This window comes from Carcharodon carcharias, chromosome 16, assembly GCF_017639515.1.
Source record: "Carcharodon carcharias isolate sCarCar2 chromosome 16, sCarCar2.pri, whole genome shotgun sequence".
In the NCBI taxonomy this organism is placed as follows: Eukaryota; Metazoa; Chordata; class Chondrichthyes; order Lamniformes; family Lamnidae; genus Carcharodon; species Carcharodon carcharias.
In genome coordinates, this window is record NC_054482.1 from 48,772,409 (window position 1) to 48,791,122 (window position 18,714).

The 18,714-nt window shown below is 43.7% G+C and overlaps 1 protein-coding gene across 1 annotated transcript; it reads left to right on the forward strand.

The window, feature by feature from the left end:
* Positions 1 to 4,203: 4,203 nt before the first annotated feature.
* On the forward strand, positions 4,204 to 11,448 carry LOC121289004 (prostaglandin G/H synthase 2-like). The gene is made up of 10 exons (XM_041207875.1): positions 4,204 to 4,351; positions 5,103 to 5,219; positions 5,318 to 5,461; positions 6,068 to 6,211; positions 6,569 to 6,750; positions 6,946 to 7,029; positions 7,174 to 7,420; positions 7,868 to 8,154; positions 8,451 to 8,598; positions 9,442 to 11,448. Exons 1-10 carry the CDS (start codon positions 4,270 to 4,272, stop codon positions 9,858 to 9,860), a joined length of 1,854 nt encoding a protein of 617 aa, XP_041063809.1. The 5' UTR covers positions 4,204 to 4,269; the 3' UTR covers positions 9,861 to 11,448.
* Positions 11,449 to 18,714: the final 7,266 nt, after the last annotated feature.

Sequence of the window (18,714 nt, forward strand, 5' to 3'; positions counted from 1 at the left end):
GGGTTATGAAGGCAGAGAGGAAAGTGGAGTTGAGACTACAATCAGATCAGCTATGCTCTTATCGAACAGCGGAACAGGCTCAAACAGTTGAATAGCCTACTCCTGCTCCTAATTCCTATGGTCCTATGGTGTCTCAGCTTCACTAACAACTTTTGCTGGGTTCCAGGTTTTCATGATTGGATCCTGTACATGTACAGTTTGTCCTTTCAACAGTCCAGGCAGGGATTTAGCATGCTTGTTGAAGTATTGACCTCCTTCTACCTGTGCATCAGTAAGTCGTTGTCTTACTGTCTCCTGGTCACCTAGAGGGAAAACTTGCTTGGCAGGGTTATCTTATACTTTCTTCCATTCAACGGCTCTGCAGTTGTTTTCATTGTCAGAATGGAAAGGTTTGGGTCTTTCTCTGTCTCTCTGCATTTCATGAGGGTTCTCTTGACTGTCTGGACATGTCTTTCTATAAACCTGTGTCCTCTTGGGTTATGTGGTGATGCGGTGATGATGTTGAACTCACAATGTTCAGTCAATTTCTTAAATTTTCTGGAGGTGAATTGGGTTCTGTTGTCACATATTTTTTCAGGAATCCCTCGCTCAGCAGACAGAACTTGTACTGCTGAGATTATTGTTGTATCCCTCAAATATTTCACCTTTGGATAAAAGGGAACTTTGAGTAGTCATCTGTAACTATGAGATACCAGTCTTGATTGTGTGACTAAATCAGCTCCTACAGTATGCTTTGGCCTGGGTGGTACTCCAGTAGATATCATCTCCTCTTTCTGCTGTGTATTTCTGTACTTCTGACATACATTGCATGTAGACACCATTCTTCCAATGTTTTTGTACATGCCTATCCAGTCCATAGCTGACCTGGCTCTGAGCTTCCACTTCTCCATTCCCATGTGGCCTTCATGTATCTTCTGGGGAAGTTCTTCCTGCACCATTTTGATTACGATTATTTTGGATCTGGCTAGCAGAACACCATCTTCTAGTGAGATATCTATGATAGGCCAGTACTGCCTGCATCACTTGCTAAGAGAGCATCTGTAGCTCTTCATCTTTGCTGCCACATTTGATTACCTAGCCAACAGCGATTACAGTTCAAAGGAAACCTGAGAGTTATAGTAAACCACTGTATAAATTCATATCTTTCTTTACTAAAGAGTAAAGCTGTAAAGCCCTAAAAGTGTCTGTTGGGAAGTGGTGAAGGAATAGGTTGCTGTTAAACCTTACTCAAAGTCTTGTATTATAGAGACATTGACAGTGTTAGGAGGTATAACCCCCAGTGTCAACTGTGGTATCTCATGTAAGCAGTGTTATTACAATGGAAATAAGATCAGTCTTGTCTCATATTTATAAACAGAAAGATAAATTATTTCTAGCAGTTCCACAGTAACCGTATGTTTGTTGCTGAATTAGACTGCTGTAATATGTCTATTTAATGAGACCCCATAACAGTGCCTTTACTGCATAATACACACAATTCAGGTTCTTTCAGAAGAAAATACGAGCACCTTCCCTTGTATGAGTATCAAGGGGGGATTTAAAAAATTAAATAGTTGTTAAGAAATTCACAAATCTGAACCTTTATGTATTTTCAAAGTGGTAAACCAGAAACTGTAAAATGTTTTTCCACTCATTGGAACTGACATTCAACAATCATTTTCAATGTGTCCTACTTGTAATTAAGAGATCATGACTTACTTTCTTTTTAAATTATCTAATTTTCCATTCTTATTTCATCACTTACACTCTCATGTCTCACCTATTAGCTGTGATCATTAATTCCTTTCCAGTGTTCAGACTTGTCAAGATTAGTCTCAACCTATATCCTTTGTTTTAATGTGCTGAGACAGAAAGGAAATGAGTCCAGATTCTGATGCCATGTACAAGTTCCTTAACTTGATGCCACATTTCAAATAAGTTACAGTGATACACATTATTAAAATTTGAATCTTACTCAACTAAAGAATATGATGAGATGGGTCATACAGTCAGATAAACTGCTGACACACACTGTAAACACAAATACATGAATAATAAGAACCTGGGAAAGATGTCAGTGTCCTCCAGTGAGTGCCAGCATCTTTAGCAGACAAAGGGACGAAGTTGGAGGAATAAAAGGAACAAAACAGCTGTGATTACGGAACAGAGGTACAGGATATATAACTCTCCCACTTAATGTCACCCTGTGTTTCTTTGAATAAATGGTAAAAAGTAATCAACACAAAAACATCATTTAGCATCTGAAATGGTTACCAATTTACACCTATGATTGTTGGCCTAGTTAAATGAGTTAACATTTGAGAATGCAGTGGCATAATGTGTTGAACATTATTGTATGGTGCCATGGCAGTTTGAATCACATTGCTGGCAATAAGGTAATCTCAGTGTGCTGCAGTGGGCAGGGCAATGGACTGGCACAGTCCATCAGTTAAACAGAATGGGGAGAAAGAAGTTGGGGTTTAAAGGAAACTGGATGATGTCTAACAGAGAACAATGCTAGTAAAGATCTTTTAACAGGTTTACCTATTACACTCTGGCTGCAGACAATGTGTGGGTAGATTGCAGAATGGAGGCAGGGTGGGGGTGGGGGGAATTCCCTGAGTTATATCCTCAGTAAAGTTTACACTGTAAATGTTGACTTCACTGTACCATTGAACATTGTTTTTACATTCCAAATTGCAATAGCAGTATCTATTGATATGCCCTGTTGATTGTCAACAAAATCAAAACAGTTGAGCAGGAGATGTCAAAAAAATGAAAGAATTGAAGGAACAGATATTGCAGAGCTGTCAGCTTCATGAATCTTACACTACCTGCTTACAACTGTGTCAGAACTTACACACTATGTTATACTTACCTTTGTGACATGAACAAAGTGAACGCCAAAATGCTCAAAGATAAAAACAAAAAACTGCGGATGCTGGAAATCCAAAACAAAAACAGAATTACCTGGAAAAACTCAGCAGGTCTGGCAGCATCGGTGGAGAAGAAAAGAGTTGACGTTTCGAGTCCTCATGACCCTTCAACAGAACTGAGTTGAGTCATGAGGACTCGAAACATCAACTCTTTTCTTCTCCACCGATGCTGCCAGACCTGCTGAGTTTTTCCAGGTAATTCTGTTTTTGCCAAAATGCTCAAGTTAGGCTTCTCCCCAATCATTATCAAGTGATCCCAGCTAGTAAATTTATGCAAGAAGCAAAATATTACAGATTGCTTGGAGCCTGAAATAAATTAAAATGAACGAAACACACAATGGGTGGGAAGGGTCAACACTCCAGGTTGTAGAGGGGGTCCAAACTGAAACTTTTCTCTATGCAGATCCTGATGACCCACTTGCTGTGCATTTCCAGCTTGAGACATTGTACTCAAGATTCTTATGTTTATCAAAGGGTAATAGAGTACAAAAGCAAGGAATGTGTACTGAAACCCGGGCCTTGGCTGGAGTATTGTGTTTAATTCCGGGCACCACACTTTAGGAAGGATGTCAAGATCTTTGAGGTGGCCCAGTAGAGATTGATTAGAACAGCAACAGGGAGGCTGGACTTCAGTTAGCTGGGGAGACTGGACGAACTGGAATTGTGTCTTTTAGTACATTGGAGATTAAGCAGAGACAAAAACAAAAATTGCTGGAAAAACTCAGCAGGTCTGACAGCATCTGTGGAGAGAAAGAGTCAATGTTTCGAGTCCAGATAACTCTTCTTCAAAAGAGAAACCACTCCTCTGAAGAAGTCACCTGGACTGGAAACATTAATTCTGTTTTCCTCTCCACAGATGCTGTCAGACCTGCTGAGTTTTTCCAGCAATTTTTGTTTTTGTTTCAGATTTCCAGCATTCCGCAGTATTTTACAGAAATTTTGATTCGAAATCATGACCGCTTTTAATGGAGTAAATAAGGAGGAACTGTTTCCAGTGGCAGCAAAGTTAATCACAAGAGGACACACACTTAAGGTGATTGGCAGAAGGATCAGAGGCCACAGGTGACTTTTTTTTGATATACAGTGAATTTTAGTGATCTGGAACACGCGGCCTGAAAAATTCAATCGTAACTTCAGATATTGTTGAAATAGTGGAAGAGAAAAAAATGCATGGCCATTTGAGGAAACAGCGGGGGGGGGGGGGGGGGGGCTGGGTTTGAGGGCGGTCCCTCAAAGACGTGGTTCCGTTTCTAAGACGTCAAGTTTCTGAGTCACGTATGAAGAAAGAGAGTTTTAAAAGCTGCAGGGGGACGCTGGTGAGCAGATTCAGAACAGGCTTCAAACGAGAGGAGCGATGTTTGGAAAACGCAGCGCACTGAATACCTGGGGGATGTTTTTGTTACTTCTCGCTGTAATGCTGCCTCTTAACCAAGCAGGTAAACGGAAGCTGCCAAACTGGCTCAGTCTCCAAAAGGCTTCATTCAGGCTGCAGTCTAAGTTGTGAAAGCGCGTGCGGGAAATGTTTGTGCCGGGTGTGTCCAGAGTGTGGAGAGGGAATGGGGTCTCATACTCCTAATCCTCAGGCGCATCACCGCCGCGGATACATAAACGAAATGAACCAAAAGGTTAGCTGTGCAGAAACGTTAGAGAGCGAAGCGTTTCTTCCCATAGATATGATCCAGGATTCTGATCTTTGGAAAACAAAAACAGAATTACCTGGAAAAACTCAGCAGGTCTGGCAGCATCGGCGGAGAAGAAAAGAGTTGACGTTTCGAGTCCTCATGACCCTTCGACAGAATTTGCGAAGGGTCATGAGGACTCGAAACGTCAACTCTTTTCTTCTCCGCCGATGCTGCCAGACCTGCTGAGTTTTTCCAGGTAATTCTGTTTTTGTTTTGGATTTCCAGCATCCGCAGTTTTTTTGTTTTTATTTCTGATCTTTGGAGGTTGTGGTCTGAACAAGAGTTGGGTGGGTTTCAATGAAGCACACCCAGTAATAGTAACTCTCTTCAACTGGAATGATTCCGAATATAAATAAATCGTAATGCCTATGAGTGATTTTCACTGAGTTTTTATTTTCAATTGCGATTAGCCGAGGTTGCGGTCCAATGGGTGAAAATATGTAGCCTGTAAGAAACAAGCCTGTTAAATGATGTGTGAGCCTAACCTGTTGTATTTCCCTTCCAGCTCACCCCTGCTGCTCCAACCCCTGCCAGAACCAGGGAGTTTGCACCTCAGTCGGCTTCGACGGTTATGAGTGCGATTGCACTCGGACTGGATTTTACGGCGAAAACTGCACCAAACGTAAGTTCTTTATCGAGTAACATTTCTATTGTACACTTGTGCTGTTCACCTTTCTGACCACCTCTAACACCTTTCTCATTAAATTCCCCCTCCAACAGCCGAGTTCTGGACCTGGGTGAAACTGAGCCTGAAACCGACTCCTAACACAGTCCATCACATCCTGACCCACTATCAAGGAATTTGGAATTTAGTTAATCAGATCCCTTTCCTAAGGGACAGAATCATGCGTTACGTCTTAACGTGTAAGTAAGATGGATCCATGTTCATGATTTTGATTTGGAGTACTTTGAATCATTCTAAACATAAAGTGGCATCATTAAACTTAGAGATTAACTGTTAGTAAAATCGTTTTTTTTATTCGTTCATGGGATGTGGGCATCATTGGCAAGACTATATTTATTGCCCATCCCTGATTGTCCTTGAGAAAATGGTGGTGAGCACCGCTTTGAATCGCTGCAGTCCATGCAATGTCGGTCAGTTCTGTGAAGTTGCAAAGGGCAGATATAAAATAGCGTAGGATGAGAATTCTTTTGGGTGCTATATATTGATGACATGGTAAATGTATTTGTGAAAGTTTGGCATGCTCAGTATTTCTGACAAAATAAATGTATCTATGATTTTGCCAGAAGTAGTTAGGGGAAAGTAAATCATGGGTTTGAGATGTTGCTACACAGAGTGAGCAGAGGAATTCTTACCTTAAGGTTCACTAAAGAGTGAATTTATTCATTCCACATTATTTATATATATAATGTTCCACACTACATATATATTGTTTCTAATTGTGGTTTCTGAAATGGTATGCGGCATGTGGGATCTGAATACATGTACAATTCTTTCCCCCCAAACAGCCAGATCTCATTTGATTGACAGCCCCCCTACCTACAATGCAGAGTATGACTACAAGAGCTGGGAAGCATATGCCAATATCTCCTACTACACCAGAACTCTTCCTCCAACTCCTGAAGACTGCCCAACTCCAATGGGAGTAGTTGGTGAGTTAATAGCACAACAAACTCTACTGTTACAATTCCCTCTTCTACTTTAGGGGCTGTATAGTCTACTCCTGCTCCTATTTCTTATGCTCTACCAGAGCCCTGGTAGTAAATAAACAACACAGCTGATATCAAATTCATGTCACTTATGGGTAGATAATATTTTCTGGGGTGGTGCTGTCTCCATCTGTGTTTCTTACATTGATATAGATACAGTAATATTGTAATCCCTATTGACATTCCTTAAAAAGGTTTGTTATTCAAATACAATCCGCATTACTGCTTGGAGTTGGGAAAGAATGACACCACTTTAATCGAACCAGGTAACAGTTCTTAAGATGTACATTTCTCTCACAGGAAAGAAAACACTGCCTGATCCCAAGTATTTAGCAGAAAGATTCCTCATGAGGAAGAAATTTGTGCCTGATCCCCAAAGGACCAATATGATGTTTGCCTTCTTTGCTCAGCATTTCACCCACCAGTTTTTTAAGACTGACCAGAACCGAGGCCCTGCATTTACCAGGGGTTTGGGACATGGCGTAAGTACATATCATAGAATTGTTTTAAGCTGGATTTCAACAATAATTCACAAACATTGGGTGTAAATAAAATAATCCATTATACTTGCTTTTTAGAAATTGATGTTTCAAATGAAAAGGGATATTTACTATTCTAAAATTAATTATTTCTAAAATTGTGTAATTACTTATGTTTTGTATTCTTGCATCATGCAGGTTGACCTGAGCCATGTTTATGGAGAAACTTTGGACAGACAGCACAAACTGAGACTATTTAGAGACGGAAAACTTAAGTACCAGGTAGACTTTAATCTGAATTTGTTATCAAATTTTAATAGCACAGTAATATTTGCATGTTCAATGTCCAAGTATTTTTGATTTATATTGCTTTATTTCAATGTGCTTTATGTGAAATCTTACCTAACCCACAAAAATTATTTGCAGGTTCACAATGGAAAAGTCTTTCCTCCCACTGTTAAGGATGCAGGGGTAGAGATGACTTACCCTCCTCACACCCCAGAACAGTTGCAGTTTGCTGTGGGACAAGAATTCTTTGGCCTGGTTCCAGGGTTGATGATGTATGCAACAATCTGGTTACGGGAACACAACCGAGTCTGCGATGTGTTGAAAGTGGAGCATCCTGACTGGGACGATGAACGGCTTTTTCAGACAACTCGACTTATACTGATAGGTGAGTGGATCCAGCCCATCCAGCTGCCTTCAAAAATAGCTCCTGATCCTTTGGACAAACCTATACTAAGATGCGGATACAATGCACTGGCATGTAACAGAAAAACAGCATATCTATAGAACTGTACAATTCTGAAATAAAAACAGAAAATGCTGCAAAAACTCAGCAGGTCTAACATAATCTGTGGAAGGAAGAACAGAGTTAATGTTTTGAATCCGCATAACTCTCCACGGACTGAACACATTTACTGTTTTTCTCTCCACAGATGCTGTTAGACCTGCTGAGTTTTTCTCGCATTTTCTGTTTTTGTTTCAGATTTCCAGCATCTGCAGTATTTTGCTTTTATTTTAGTGTAAAATTTATTGTTTAGTTTGAATAAATAAAAGTTTTGATGTAAAGCTTACTGTTTTTAAATAAATCCTCAAACTATCTTACTAACACTAACAGGGGAGACCATCAAAATTGTAATTGAAGATTATGTGCAACATCTGAGTGGTTATCACTTCAAGCTGAAATTTGACCCAGAGCTCCTCTTCAACCAACAATTCCAGTACAGTAACCGGATTGCATCCGAGTTCAATACCCTCTACCATTGGCATCCTCTCATGCCAGATACTTTCAACATCCAGGACAGAGAATACAGTTACCGTGAATTCCTCTTCAATAACTCAGTATTGTTGGAGCATGGCATCTCCAACATGGTGGCCTCATTCACCAGGCAGATTGCTGGCAGGGTAAGAATCAGTTTATGTTTAGTCTTGTCCTCGTGGTGCAAAAAACAGGAAGTAATTTCTGCTGCAACAGTGAAGGAGATTTTAACTCTTAACCTGGTGTCAAATGTATACACTCCATGAAGTAAACCATATATTGCCATTCATACTGGCTTTGTTTCACTTTCTAATTTGCTAACTCAGTAACTATAGAAACTTTACTAAATGCACCTTTGATTAAAAAGGAATAGTATTTTCCATAATATTCATAAAACAAATCCCATGTGACTTTTAAGCTAATGATCCTGGTTTTTCTACAGGTTGCTGGGGGTAGAAATATGAATGCAGCATTGATTAAAGTGGCCATCTCTACTATTGAGCACACTCGTCAGATGCGATATAAGTCTCTCAATGAATATAGGAAACGCTTCTTAATGAAACCTTATGAATCTTTTGAAGAGCTTACAGGTACAGTTTTTATCTGTAAATTGTATTTCAATAATATTTGATACACTTTAAGTGTCACTACAAGGGATAAAGGTCAATGAGCTGGCTATTTTACTATAAATTCTGGGACTCAATCTAGCTCCGATTGAGTTTGAAAGCATCCTCTCTGATGCCATGCTATATGCAGCAGCATTGAATGTTCTTAACCCATTTACAAACAAACTTTTAAAATTAGCAAACTCTTTCAGGATCAATATTATAAGAATATCAAAATGGCGTGATCTGACATCTTTTGAAATTGGGAATTAAGGTACATTGCTGGAGCAGAGTAGATACACCTTTACCCTGCTGCTGATTTATGCAAAACCTGGCCTGTGAGTGTTTGAAGCTGACACTGAGGACAAAAGCTGGAAAATATTCCACTACTGACATCTCTCATTCTCATGACCATGAAACAAATTTCAGGTGGAAGCAAACCATTAACTCTACCATTGTGTGGGTAAATGCACCACTGGAAGTTTTATATTCTCTGGTTTCCTCCAGCAATTGTTTCAGTTCATAGCTCAGCTGCCTAGGGAGTAGAATGAAGGGACGAGATGCATCACTGAGCTGACAATATTCATTAGCCTCTGCTTGTTGATTACGTTAAAGTTACAACAGTGCTCATCCGAGTTTGTATAAACATTCTCAAAGCCACTATAATACAGATTACCATTTGATGGTGAGAATGCATAACACCTAAAATGTGCTTACTTATGTTTGTTCAAGAACATATAGACATCATTTCCATAATTGCATTTAAAATATGTTCATACATTTATAGTATTTGTTGTATTTCATTACAATATCTTTTTTATATTGCAGGAGAAAAAGAGATGGCAGCTGAACTGAGAGAACTTTATGGGGATATTGATGCAATAGAGATGTATCCTGCTTTGATGATAGAAAAACCAAGACCTGGATCCATATTTGGAGAAACAATGGTTGAGATGGGGGCCCCTTTCTCTTTGAAGGGTTTATTGGGGAACGCCATTTGCTCCCCAGAATATTGGAAACCCAGCACCTTTGGTGGGAAAGTTGGTTTTGACATTGTGAACACTGCAACACTAAGCAACTTAGTCTGCAACAATGTGAAAGGGCCATGCCCTATGGTTTCGTTCAGTGTTCCTGAATCTATACCTAACAAAGAAAGCTCTATCAGCACCAAATCTTCCAGTTCAGGCTTGGACAATGTTAATCCACAGGGACATGCACTGTTGAAAGAGCAATCAACAGAACTTTAAAATGTTTTGTTTTAATTGGATGAATGCGTTATAAAAGGTGCTAGAGTAATGGTGGAGGTAGTACAGTTGGTTTCAGTACCCTGGGTTAGAGAGGCGGAATTGATTCCTCTCTTTAGCGGCCCTGAGAAGCAATTTGGGTCACTTCAGAGGGCTTTTTACTTCGAGTCACCCGAAGAATGTTTGATGTAAATGCTTCCTGATTTCAAATGGCAAAAAAGCACAATGCTGGAATATTTCTTCATTCCCCTTATGTCCACTACTGAAGCTCTAGCTGAATGCTTTTCAGCACAGCAACCATGTGCAGCATGAGCTATTTGATCATCTCAGCCTATAGTCCTCCATGTAATCTTTAGCTCCCATTCTAACCAGACATTTTGGATTCCTTTCTCGTTAATCTCTAGTTACACATGAGATTTGTTAATTTTAATGACTCATCCTCCAATTCAGATAGAACAGCACTGCAATTGGCCCTAACATCTTTGTTCTAGGTAGGGGAGGATTCTCATGCCTGATGACAAGTCAGTGGCCCTTGCTGAAATGGCATATGTGTGGATATCTGGTGAGAATGGCATCAGTTTTTGCCAGGATTGCCTTTTCATAGCCACATATCTCACAAACATTCACAGTCTAGACTTATTCACGGGGCCACTGATGCCTGTGGAATTGTGCTTCAGCATGAGTCACCAACTTCAACACAGAATGGGTGGAAATGGCAAACTGATTATCCCTGAATGTCGTCAATAACCATCCCTAAATGGCTTCAATAACTTCCTGTATTTATTATTATTTATTTTAAACTTATTTATTGTCTAACATTTGTAATTATTATTCAAACTGAACTGTACTTATTTATTTATGGGGGAACAAATGCAGTTTACATAAAATATTATTTTTTTGATGATAAGGAACAAAGGCTCAGGAATTGGTGTTCTTGCCTTCTGAAGTTTATATATTCTTAATTATTAAAGTAGCTGGTAGTTGCACAGTAAAAATTCCAAATTGGGTGTTTCCCCAACATGTTTTGCCCTGAAGAGGCAAAATCATTGCATTCTCCAACTGTAGTCTGGTGGAGTTTTATTTGTAACGTAATTCATGAATTTTATAATGATTTTTTACATTTAATTGATCATATATGTGTTATATAAATTGATGTGCCTAGACTGTAAGAAATATGTCCGTCTTTTTAAAGCAAAAACTTTGCTGCTGTGCAGCAGACTTGTGACCAAAAAATACATCATAGCACAAGCAAAAGCAGCATCTCTCTTGAACATACAAGGGAGAGGATTCGCTTTTAGAAGCAGCTACAGTAACTGATCAGAAATGAATGTTAGCAATAAGATAAAATATTGTTCAGACCTTGATACTGGGAATGATGCACTGTTAACCTCTGCCAGCACACTTGATTATTGTTAGCACTGTAATTAAGCATTAATCTATGTTTCAGAACACTTTCAGCTATTACAAAATGTCCTTTCTGTAAAAAAAAACACCCTGTTGACAGACTGCACTTTATACGTAAATGTTTTTTTGTACTTTTTGGAAAAAGAAACTTGGTGAATGTCAAACTAATAAAAACAAATTAAAACAATGACTTGGTTTCAGTGTGGTTTTAAAGTAATTCAAGCTTGGAGCAGCTCCATTGTGCTAAAGTTTGCCTGGCTATGACCAGGAGCAGGCTGACATTTACTAAAGAATGGCACCAACAGGAGGACTAGTTGAAATATTAATTGTTAAACTGAAGCAGAATGCACCAGCAAGCCAACTTTCCTAGTCTTATATTTCCATAGAAGAGGAAAGAGTGGCAGAGGACTGATGGAGAGCAAATGCTGTTCCTAGGGAGATAGAACAACACCTGAGAACTTTTTATATATATATAAAAACAAAAAACTGCAGATGCTGGAAATCCAAAACAAAAACAGAACTACCTGGAAAAACTCAGCAGGTCTGGCAGCATCGGCGGAGAAGAAAAGAGTTGACATTTTGAGTCCTCATGACCCTTCAACAGAACTGATTTTTCTTTACAATGAGAGGGGTGAAATATAAGCTGGTTTAAGGTGGGGGGGAGAGAAGTGGAGGGGGGGTGGGGGTGTTGTAGGGATAAGCAAGCAGTGATGTCACAGACGAAGGAACAAAAGAACACAGAGGTGTTGAAGTTGGTGATATTATCTAAACGAATGTGCTACTTAAGAATGGATGGTAGGGCACTCAAGGTATAGCTCTAGTGGGGTTGGGGGGGCTTAAAAGATTTAAAAATAATGGAAATAGGTGGGAAAAGAAAAATTTATATAAATTGGGAAAAAAAACAAAAGGAAGGGGGAAGAAACAGATAGGGGGTGGGGATGGAGGAGGGAGCTCAAGACCTAAAGCTGTTGAGTTCAATATTCATTCCGGAAGGCTGTAAAGTGCCTAGTCGGAAGATGAGGTGCTGCTCCTCCAGTTTGCGTTCGGCTTCACTGGAACAATGCAGCAAGCCAAGGACAGACATGTGGGCAAGAGAGCAGGGTGGAGTGTTGAAATGGCAAGCAACAGGGAGATTTGGATCATTCTTGCAGACAGACCACAGGTGTTCTGCAAAGTGGTCGCCCAGTTTACGTTTGGTCTCTCCGATGTAGAGGAGACCGCATTGGGAGCAACGAATACAGTTGGGGGAAATGCAAGTGAAATGCTGCTTCACTTGAAAGGAGTGTTTGGGCCCTTGGAAGGTGAGGAGAGAGGAAGTGAAGGGGCAGGTGTTACATCTTTTGCGTGGGCATGGGGAGGTGCCATAGGTGGGGGTTGAGGAGTCGTCCAGGGTGTCCCAGAGGGAACGATCCCTACTGAATGCCAACAGGGGGGGTGAAGGGAAGATGTGTTTGGTGGTGGCATCATGCTGGAGTTGGAGGAAATTGCGGAGGATGATCCTTTGAATGCGGAGGCTGGTGGGGTGATAAGTGAGGACAAGGGGGACCCTATCATCTTTCTGGGAGGGAGGAGAAGGCGTGAGGGCGGATGCACGGGAGATGGGCCGGACACGGTTGAGGGCCCTGTCAATGACCGTGGGTGGAAAACCTCGGTTAAGGAAGAAGGAGGATATGTCAGAGGAACTGTCTTTGAAGGTAGCATCATCAGAACAGATGCGACGGAGGTGAAGGAACTGAGAGAATGGGATGGAGTTCTTACAGGAAGCGGGGTGTGGGGAGCTGTAGTTGAGGTAGCTGTGGGAGTCGGTAGGCTTGTAATGGATATTGGTGGACGGTCTATCACCAGAGATTGAGACAGAGAGGTCAAGGAAGGGAAGGGAAGTGTCAGAGATGGACCACGTGAAAATGATGGAGAGGTGGAGATTGGAAGCAAAATTCATTAATAAAATAAATATCCATTACACCAATATCCACCAATATCCATTACAAGCCTACCGACTCCCACAGCTACCTTGACTACAGCTCCTCACACCCTGCTTCCTGTAAGGACTCCATCCCATTCTCTCAGTTCCTTCGCCTCCGTCGCATCTGTTCCGATGATGCTACCTTCAAAAACAGTTCATCTGACATGTCCTCCTTCTTCCTTAACCGAGGTTTTCCACCCACGGTCGTTGACAGGGCCCTCAACCATGTCCGGCCCATCTCCCACGCATCCGCCCTCACACCTTCTCCTCCCTCTCAGAAACATGATAGGTTCCCCCTTGTCCTCACTTATCATCCCACCAGCCTCCGCATTCAAAGGATCATCCTCCGCCATTTCCGCCAACTCCAGCATGATGCCACCACCAAACACATCTTCCCTTCACCCCCACTGTCGGCATTCCGTAGGGACCATTCCCTCCGGGGCACCCTGGTCCACTCCTCCATCACCCCCTACTCCTCAACCCCCACCTATGGCACCTCCCCATGCCCACGCAAAAGATGAAACACCTGCCCCTTCACTTCCTCTCTCCTCACCGTCCAAGGGCCCAAACACTCCTTTCAAGTGAAGCAGCATTTCACTTGCATTTCCCCCAACTTAATCTACTGTATTCGTTGCTCCCAATGCGGTCTCCTCTACACTGGAGAGACCAAACGTAAACTGGGCGACCACTTTGCAGAACACCTGCGGTCTGTCCGCAAGAATGACCCAAACCTCCCTGTCGCTTGCCATTTTACCACTCCACCCTGCTCTCTTGCCCATATGTGTGGGTGGACACCCCATGCCAGTGGCTCTGAAAGTCACGGTGGCCCTCAACATCTATGCGTCCGGCTCTTTCCAGGGCTCCGTGGGAGATCTGTGTGGAGTTTTCCAATCAGCTGTCCACAGTTGTGTCAAGCTGGTGACAGATGGTCTGTTTAAGCGTGCATTGACTTTCATTCACTACCGTACAGATGAGGCCAGCCAGGCTCAGTGAGCCAGAGACTTTGCAGTGATTGCTGGGTTCCCCCGCATCCAGGGTGCAATAGACTGCACACATGTGGCCATCAAGGCGCCAGCGGGTGAGCCCGGTGCCTTGGTCAAGAGGATGGGCTTCTACTCCATGTACGTGCGGATAGTGTGTGACCATAGCATGCAGACTCGGTAAGTCTGTGCAAGGTACCTTGGCAGCTCCTATGACGTTTACAACCTGAGACACTCCCAAATGCCGAAGCTCTTCAGTGCTCCAGCCCGACTGGATAGATGGCTGCTGGGTGACAAGGGCTATCCCTTGAAAAGGTGGCTCATGATGCCTCTCTGCCACATAAGAACAGGGGCTGAGCAGTGGTACAATAGGAGCCATGCCTCCACAAGGGCTGTGATAGAGAGAACCATCTGCCTTCTCAAGATGAGTTTCTGATGCCTGGACCATTCAGGGGGCGCATTGCAATGCACCACAGAGCTGGTGTCACTGATAATGTTTGCATGCTGCACTTCACTCAATCTGGCACTGGCAAGTGGCAAGGAGGGACCCACTGGAGGAAGAGGATGTTGACGCAGCTCCACGGGCAACAAGTGATGAGTCCAATAGTGAGTCTGAAGAGGAGCAGGTGACGAGAACACTGAGGGCATGGAAGCAGACCTTGGTAACCTCCAGGGAGGCAGGGATACGAGGGATGCCTTGATCCAATGCTCCTTTAGCTAGGCTGCCAAATAAGAACTACCACCTCATGCCAGGGCTGCTGCCTCCATCCTGGGTCACAGAAATGACCTTTTCCTTGGCACCCAAGATACGCTCAGTGCCTGTGCAATAAAGTCTCAAGAGATCCATGTCCAGCATTAAATACTGGCCTACCCTGCATCTACAGAACAAATGAAGCATACTCAGGCCAATACCACAAAATCAAATGTTAGTTAACATTGGAATTCACAGATTCTTGAACTAAACATTAACTGGTGTTGGTAGTCACACCTTTAAAAAATGAAAAGCTAAATGGGTGAGCAACTGATCACTTGTGACCAGCCCCTCTTGCACTTAAGGTGCTTTATACTTAGGTTTGCGGGTGCTACGTCTAGGTGCTCCCCCTCGCTGGCACCGGCAGCTCACTCTGCTGCCTGGTTGGCTTTGATGACCTCAGCAGGCGTCCTCTGGCCAGTGGAGCCTGTGCTCATTCCACCTGGGAGGGAACATCCAGTGCCACAGCTGACATCTACCCAGTCGCCACAGCCTTATTAGATGCCACGGTCACTGATAGAGAGGTGGAGGAGCTGCTACTGTCACTTAGAGCACCCTGAGAGGAGCTCACAGAGATGACAGGCAGCTCCTGCACCAACGTGAGGTCGCTCTGGACCTCCCTGCTCACCAATGATTGGCGGGCACCTAGCTGGGATACTGGGTGACCAATCCATCTCCCACACTGACACTGACCAGCTGAGGTCATTGCCTGTGTGAGGGATTGCAGGTCTGAGCGCAACCCCAAGGACCCTGAATCTGTTCCTGGAGCAGCCTCTCCATGAGAGTTGCCAGTTTCTCCATGGAGAAGGCAATGCACTCGGCCATGAGGGTCAACACAGTGGTCATGCTCCACAGGGACTCCTCCAAAACGGAGACCATGGCACGCATACCCTCATGGATCTCCGCCAGATCCTCCCGCACATCCCACTGGACATCCAGTATCTGATACCTAATGGACAACTCCAGGGGCCCATCATCAGCCTTCGACTGAGGATGTTCCTGGTCATCGGCAGTCCTCTGACTGCTGGTGCCCTGGGCACTCTCTGCCTCAGCCTGCCCCTCAAGCCAGTGTGAAGTGCCCTCACTAAGGCGCACCAAGCTGCTAGATGGCAATCTAATGCCCACTGAAGTGCTGGCATATGCGCTGGTGCTAGAGAGCGGAGCATGGTGGTCTTCCGAGGTCAGGTGTGGCCCTTCAGTGTCCGGAGTGCGAACACCTGCTGGTGAGCCTAAAAGGGAGAAGAAGGACATGTCATTATTTCAAGTCTTCACATTGTCACTGTGCATGCCAGGCACCCTGGTGAGACAATGGAGATCTGCATCATGGTGCCCTTGCCTTCCGATTATCAATGGGGGCTCCATGTTCAAGGCTCATATCAATGAAGAGAGTACACTAGAATGGTTGTACAAGCCAAAATTCTCACCTCAGTGCACTGCACTCTTACCTTCATCTGACACCCCAGCCTCTCCACACCTGGTTGACCGAGGTGCATGGCCCCTCTCAAGCTCCAAATCCTTCTGCTCATAGTAGGAGAGGATGAGGAGGTGAGGGGGTCCCCAGCCAGTCTGCGACTTCTCAATATTGTTATGAAATGTCTTCTCCTGAAAGGACAGAGGAGCATTGATTAGCCTGTTCTCTACCTGCAGCGCCACTGCAGCCTGACCAACTCCAGCTGAGGAACACCTCGCAGGGCACATCTGAGTCATGGCCCTCGAGCTGCATGGCATTGAGTCTAAGCAGCCAAGGCTCAGCCACTTGGCCAACTCCAGCATCATTGACAGTTGGCATTCAGATTCTAGCACCCCTGAGTTCACACGGAGATGGCCAGCCCAAAACACTTCAGCGCACTAGTCCATACCAACACATACTCACCCTTCCTGAGTGCAGCAGGTCATTGAAGTGCTTCCAGCACTGCACCCATGTGTGCCACACCATATTATGGCTGCTCACTCGGACTGGCACCTCCTCCCATCCCTTCTTGGTTAGGTGCAGTGGCCTCCTCCTCCCACCTCTGGGGACAAGGGTATCCCTTCCGGCAGCCAGCTCCTCCAGGAGGGCATCGAGGCACTCGGAGAAACACGGGGCCAACTGCCCCGCTGACCTCACCTCCTGCATGTGTTTGCCTTCCTGGCTCACAGGCATGTTGATTTAGCAACTCCGACGCAGGCAGCCTCCCTGGGGCTGCCTGGGCCACTTTTGAATCGGCCGCCAGGTCGTCATTGCTTGCCCCTTCCCGGAGGTTCTGCAGCTGGCTTTCATGTTGGGTGAGCCCTAAATGGCCCACCAGCGTGAAATCACCTTCCGGCCTCAATTGCAGGTGGCTTCCTGACCTCCATTGCTTGCCCCTGCTGAACCCGCCACCAAGGTCAAAATTCTGCACCCCAAGCACAAATAAATACAAAAGGGAACCAAGGGGAAATTTGTTTACTCAGGGAATAGTTAGAATGTGGAACTCTCTACTATGGGAAGTGGTCGACATAAATAGCTTAGATGATTTCAAAAGGAAACTAGATGAGCATGAGAGAAAAGGGAAAAGGGAGATATGCTGAAAGGCTGAGATGTGACAGATTGCATGGGAGGAGATGTATGTGGTATATAAAACAGTAGCACAGACTGGTTGGGCTGAATGACCTGTTTCTGTGCTGTATATTCTATGTAATTTGATGAAAATAAATAAAACATTCAAACCGATGATCTCATTCAGCAGTAACAATTTGCAATAATTAAATGTAGGAAAATGTCCAAGGCACTTCACAGAATTATACTCAGGCAGAAATTGACATTGAACCACAGGGGCCATTAGGATTAATGGTTTGGTGAAAGAAGTAAGTTTTAAAGAACGTCTTAAAGGAGGAAAGGGAGGCAGAGAAGTGTAGCCCCGCCATGGTGGGTTCCCCGCAGCGGGTTCCTCTTGGTGGGATCAGCAAGCTTTTGACATCTCCATTCACTTTGGTGGGACCAGAAGATCCCGCTGGTGTGAGGGGGTGGAAAATTGCAGCCTTGGTGACTGAACGCACGACCCTCAACGGTAGAGAATGGGTAACACATTGGCCAGAACTGGAGAAATGCAGAGTTCACAGAGTTGTAAGGCTGGGAAAGATTACAGAGATAGGGAGGATAAGTGAACTGATAATATAGAGACACTGAAGGACTTGAGAAGTAGTGTACATAAGGAACTTAACTCCATGTTTGCAATGGTGTCACCAAAGGGAAACATATAGATCAGAAAGAGGAGAAAGCACCCTGAGGTAACAGTTTGAGAGTGGGCAAAGAAGCCATTGCTGGAGTTGCTCTGGCTATGATTGGATAGGTAAAAGTGGAACCATTGAGCTGGGTGACAGAGGAGAAAAGTTGCAGGATGATGGTTGTAACAATATTCAAAGGCTGAAGACAGATTAAGTAGGACGGAATTGATAGTGTCCCACAGTCACTAACACAGAGCATGTAATTTGCGACTTGACTCATATAGGGCCTTGGAGAGATTGTGTTGTGCACAGGTTTGGTCTCCTTATCTAAGGAAGGGTGTACTTGCCTTGGAGGCATTGCAACAAAATTCTTGGAATGAGAGAGTTATCTTATGTGGAGAGGTTGATTAGATTGGGCTATATTGTCTGGAGCTTAGAAGAATGACAGGTGATCTCATGGAGACATAGAATATTTATTGAGGCTTGACAGGGTAGTTGCTGAGAGGCTGCTTTTCCTACCTGGCTGTATAACTAGGAATCACAGTCTCAGGATAGGGGGTTGGCCATTTAGAA

Bases quoted from the DNA above. Each gene is read 5' to 3' on its own strand.
- LOC121289004 (XM_041207875.1), top strand. From the start codon at position 4,270: ATGTTTGGAAAACGCAGCGCACTGAATACCTGGGGGATGTTTTTGTTA. The intron at 5,462-6,067 runs GTAAGTAAGATG...CCCCCCAAACAG, and splicing joins CATGCGTTACGTCTTAACGT to CCAGATCTCATTTGATTGAC. The intron at 7,421-7,867 runs GTGAGTGGATCC...TAACACTAACAG, and splicing joins AACTCGACTTATACTGATAG to GGGAGACCATCAAAATTGTA.